Raw genomic sequence first — 5,543 nt, forward strand, 5'->3', positions numbered from 1 at the left:
CAATACGCATTTTCCACGGTGCATGTGTTCGCTCAACAGTGGAAAAATCGTGGAATGGTCACTTCAACAGGGAAGCCTGTCACACATGCCACTCTGCTCACCAAATTATTAGAAGCAGTCCAGCTACCCAGTCAATTGGCTATTTGTAAATGTGCAGCGCATACAAAAGGGATTGATCTTATTTCCCAAGGTAATGCGTTCGCTGATGAATCTGCAAAAGCTGCTGCTGAAGGCCATCTTCATGTGGTTGCTGATCCTAACACACTTACAATTGATAAAGCAACTGAAGTAACACCTGATCTCTTGGTAGAAATGCAAAATCAAAGCCCGGACAGTGAGAGGAAATTATGGGAAAAACATGGAGCCGTCAAAAACAAGGACGGTCTCTACATGTGACCCCTTAACAAACCTGTGTTGCCCAAAAATTTGTATAAATGGGCAGCTATTTCAAGCCATGGTGTTTCCCATGTCTCGACAGGGGGGATGATTAAACAAATCGAAACAGTGTATACAACATTTGGATTTAATAATTTTTTAAAACAATTTTGTAAAGCATGCATGATATGTGCAAAACACAACGTGCAAGGGAATTTGAGACCTCTACGAGGAAAGTTCCCTGAACCACAATATCCATTTCAGACCATACACATGGATTATATTCAATTGAACAAAAGTGAAGGGAAAGAATTTTGTTTGGTCATTACTGATGCATTTTCAAAATGGGTCGAGATCTTCCCCACAAAACATGCAGATGCATTAACAGTGGCAAAAGCACTGTGCAAAGACATAGTACCTAGGTATGGTATACCAGAAAAAATATATAGTGACAATGGACCGCATTTTGTAAACCAAGTTGTGAGAAACATTGGACAACTGTTTTGCATAAACCTAAAAAACCACTGTGCATATCACCCGCAAAGCGCAGGACTAGTGGAAAGAATGAATGGGACAATTAAAAATAGGCTAAAGAAGGCGATGGAAGAAACAAACAGACCATGGACACAGTGCGTGGACTTAGTAAAAATGTATATAAACATCACAAGTACAGCAGGATTAACACCATATGAGACCCTTTTTGGCCGACCGTACAGATTACCTCAGTTCAGAAATCCATGGGAAATACCAAAAGAAGCAAACCTAGCTGATTATATGAGAAAGATGCTGGAAAAGCAAAAGGACAGAACCTCAAACATTGATGATCCCATCTCTCCACAGGACGACCCTAAAGTGGTACCTGGAGACTGGGTACTGATAAGAAGCATCAAGAGGAAACACTGGCACTCACCTAAGTGGGAAGGTCCATTCCAAGTACTGCTCACTACACCCACAGCCTTAAAAATAGGAGAAAGACAAACGTGGATACATTTAACACATTGTAAGAAAGTGATCTCTGTAAACCCAGTCTAAGTACGGAAAGTGAGCAAGTCTGATAATAGTGTGTGGCTCTGGTGTTAAGATCCAGGGCAGACACGAAAATCAGCAGAAGAAATTACAAGCCACTGACCAGAAACTTAGGACACTGACTTTAGGGAGATCCTGACTATGTCGCGCCATACACCATTATGGATGAAAACAGCATTGTGCTGCTGGGCATTAGTGTTAGGAGCCATAACAGTCACTATATGGGGAATGCACGTGTGGACACCATTAATGAAAAAGGGAATTGACTTTGGGGAAGTAGAGAACATCACAACCAGAACAGACGAAACTACAAGTGGAAATTCAATCCGCTGCGTTAAACGATATGTGGTTACCTCAAAGGGAGTAACCTGCTACAATCATGGGAGGCAGATACTATGCGGACTAAATCCTTGTGAAGACCAGGAAACATCCTACCAATGGTTTTATGCCTGTTACACCACGCCCAGGATCTATTATGTTGTACAGATACCCTTTTTGGCCCTCAGACAAGATAGCTGGATTGGTGATCCTGGACAATGGCTGGCTTATGATTTCTACATGACTACGGGTTTTCCCCGTGCCAGTCATTGGTGGGGAAATACCTTTCTGACGAATGGCTACCCGTCCGCCTGGCCACAAAATTCCTATGGGTGGACAGACGAAGCGTATAGTTGGAAAAATATCATATCAAACCTAATAGTCAGCGGCCGAACCAAAACAGTGACATTCACAATAAACTCGTTAAAATTCCCGATAAGCAGACCAATCGAACGGATATGTCACATGTTTGCACTGTGTGCATACAAAGCGGGGTATGATCCTTGCTGGAAGATTGTGCTATGCCCAAAGACACCAAATACAAATGCCTCAAGAGACACCACGAATCAAACAATACTTGGTGACCTTCTCCCCGGACCGGGGTCTGTAAGAGCCAAGCAGGCCCGCTTGCATAAAGGGCCTCTGTCAGCAGATGATTGGTTTTTGGTAACTACGGGAATTAGCGGACAAAATAACAATTGACTCCTGATGGCGGAGCAAGCAGTAAAATCCACAAAACAGGATTGTGTAGTATGTATGGGGCCCCAACCAATTTTACAGGTGATTCCAGCAGCGATATCGGACGACTGCCTATTGGTGGTAATGAAAAATACAACAATACACCAAAACCACAATTGTTCAGTATGGGACCACATTTACCCCGTTGCGGCTGCGGTAAAAAACAAACCAATATTCTCAGAAAAGGTAGCTTTGGGAAATTTCTCCTGTATCAAACTGCCCGGAACAGGGAAACCACTGGGAAATCTGAACGAGACTAAGTGGTGTAGTCGAATAATACAAATAAACGGTTCATTTGTACCAGTCAGCCGAAGTGACGTGTGGTGGTGGTGTGGAGATAATAGAATTTTTGACAGATTGCCTAGGAATGTGTCAGGCTACTGTGCTTTAGTGTCCCTACTCCTCCCAGTAAAAGCCATTCCCATTTTAGCCAAGGACTTGCTGACGCACCTAAAGTCTGTGGTGCCTGAAAATTGGCATAGAGTAAAAAGAGATTGGAAAGGAGTGGGAGATCCATCATATATTGACGCAATAGGAGTCCCCAGAGGAGTGCCTGATGAGTACAAACTGGCTGATCAGATAGCAGCTGGATTTGAATCCTCCATCTGTTGGTGGTGCTCAATTAATAAGAACGTAGACAGAATAAACTACATCCACTACAACGTGCAGAAATTGGGAAATTGGACAGAGGAAGGTTTTAAAGCGGTACATTCCCAACTGGCAGCCACCTCACTGATGGCCTTCCAGAACCGCATAGCCCTGGACATGCTACTCACTGAGAAAGGAGGAGTCCGTGCAATGTTTGGAGAACAGTGTTGCACATTCATACCGAACAACACAGCAGCCGATGGAAGCCTGACCCAGGCCATTGAGGGCCTGCGGACACTGAACAAGAAGATGAAGGATCACAGCGGCGTTAATGCCGAATTCTGGGACTCGTGGCTGGACGTGTTTGGGAAGTATCGCACTTTGGTCTCCTCTGCGCTTATATCTATAGCAGTTTTTGCTGCAATTCTGACCTTGTGTGGATGCTGTTGTATTCCTTGTCTACGTGGTCTAGTCAATAGAATGATAACCACTGCTATCTCACCAGCCAGACAGGATTCAGCTCAGGCATACCCCCTTCTGGGTAACCATCCAGGCGATGACGATGATGAAACTGATGAAGAAGACGACTACGACCACTATCTTCCAGATCTGTTCCCTGATCCAGGTGATTATGGTGAACCTGACGATGACCTCAACACCAACGATAAGACCACCCGAGTGTAAATGTATTCTTACCATTGTTTAATGACCCTGCAGCTGAAAATCTGAATAAGAAGTGGTTGCTTAGTAACAATTGTTTACTTTTAGGTGAAGATGTAATACCGTTGGAATGCATGATAAACAGGGGGGGAAATGTTGGAGTTATTCTGTAGATACACTGTTTTATTTTATCATGCATGTTTTGTGTTCTCTGCTCTGGTAGAATGTAGTTCTCTCTGCTCTGATAAAGTGTATTGTACTGATGTGATGGGTGAAGGTTACTTAAGATATGTGACATGACGTGTTTCTGCAAGTTGTGGTATCTCTGTGTGCACGCTAAGCTCTTTTTAGGACATGTGAAGATGACTCATGCAGGACGCAGCCGAAGCTGAGCAGTAAGATAAAGAATAGAGAATTGAATGTTCCAACCACAGTGTGATTGTGATACATCAGTCCTTTTGTCAGAAGAAGTGTGATTAATCGTTAAATGTCTTAAACACATCTTAACCGAGCCCAAGATTAAAAAGGTTCTGAACATCCTGAATGTATTGTGCAATCAGCAGTTCTGCGGCAACAGCTCACGCGCTATCACTCTTCCCCTCAGGAGCTGTACCGCCCATGTATGTAGGGAAGTCCTAAATAAAAAAAGCGGGAGTGCAGGCCAGACTTTAGTGTAGCTTTGGTGTACAGCCTGACTGCACTCCTCGCGAGCTTAAATTGAATTCTATCTCTCACTTGTTTTATTGCCTGGTTGTCTCTTCCTCTTATCAAAGGTACAGTATTCTAAACCCGACAAAGACTGGGGGCTCGTCCGGGATCCCAACAGACCTGACGGATCCAGCGAGCCCCCAGTCTTTGTCGGGTTTAGAATACTGTACCTTTGATAAGAGGAAGAGACAACCAGGCAATAAAACAAGTAAGAGATAGAATTCAATTTAAGCTCGCGAGGAGTGCAGTCAGGCTGTACACCAAAGCTACACTAAAGTCTGGCCTGCGCTCCTGCTCTTTTTATTTAGGACTTCCCTACATACATGGGCGGTACAGCTCCTGAGGGGAAGAGTGATAGCGCATGAGCTGTTGCCCCAGAACTGCCGATCTTCTTCAAAATGGCGAACAGACGAAAGGATATAGAGGAGGAGGTGTATGACACGGTCATGGACCTGACAGACAACGCCAAACGTCAGCCGTGGTGGAAGCGGTTGTTCGGTAACAACTCCGGTCCGATAGCACAGAAATACTCTGTGGCCACTCAGCTCACCATAGGCGGAGTCAGCGGGTGGTGTACAGGATATCTCTTCCAGAAGGTTGGAAAAGTTGCTGCAGCAGTCGTAGGAGGTGGTCTTCTTCTTTTACAGATAGCCAACAATCAAGGTTATATCCAGATAGACTGGAAGCGAGTAGAAAAAGATGTCAGCAAAGCTAAGAAGCAGTTGAAGAAGGGCAGTGAAAAAGCAGGCCCAGAGCTCAACACATTTGTCGAGAAGTCAAAGGAGTTTGTGAAGAAAAATTTTGTCGTCACAAGTGGGTTCGTCGGCGGTTTCCTGCTCGGCCTGGCGTCTTAGGATCCACCAGACTGGAAGAGTCTGCAGTACACTCCTCTATCAATAAAACCCACTGGGCAAAACCAAAAAAAAAAAGAAGTCACTGCTTTGGTGAATTTCAAAGTGTTAGCTTGTAGCTATGTGTTTATATATATATATATATATATATATATATTTATATATATAAAAAGCTGCTGAATATTATATTGCTGCTGTTGGTGGAAGTTGTGTTCCTCATTTCAACCAGAGCAGAGAACACAAAACATGCATGATAAAATAAAACAGTGTATCTACAGA

General features: G+C 43.8%; 1 protein-coding gene across 1 annotated transcript; it reads left to right on the top strand.

Moving 5' to 3' along the window:
- The first annotated feature begins 4,793 nt into the window (after positions 1-4,793).
- LOC117509786 (FUN14 domain-containing protein 1-like) lies at positions 4,794-5,330 on the top strand. The gene has a single exon (XM_034169463.1). The coding sequence runs from the start codon at positions 4,812-4,814 to the stop codon at positions 5,265-5,267; it is 456 nt and encodes a 151-aa protein (XP_034025354.1). The 5' UTR covers positions 4,794-4,811; the 3' UTR covers positions 5,268-5,330.
- The last annotated feature ends 213 nt before the right edge of the window (positions 5,331-5,543 follow it).

The sequence above is a fragment of the Thalassophryne amazonica genome, chromosome 5 (genome assembly GCF_902500255.1).
Source record: "Thalassophryne amazonica chromosome 5, fThaAma1.1, whole genome shotgun sequence".
NCBI lineage: Eukaryota > Metazoa > Chordata > Actinopteri > Batrachoidiformes > Batrachoididae > Thalassophryne > Thalassophryne amazonica.

Excerpts from the sequence above, each read along its gene's own strand:
- LOC117509786 (XM_034169463.1), top strand. The coding sequence starts at position 4,812 with ATGGCGAACAGACGAAAGGATATAGAGGAGGAGGTGTATGACACGGTC.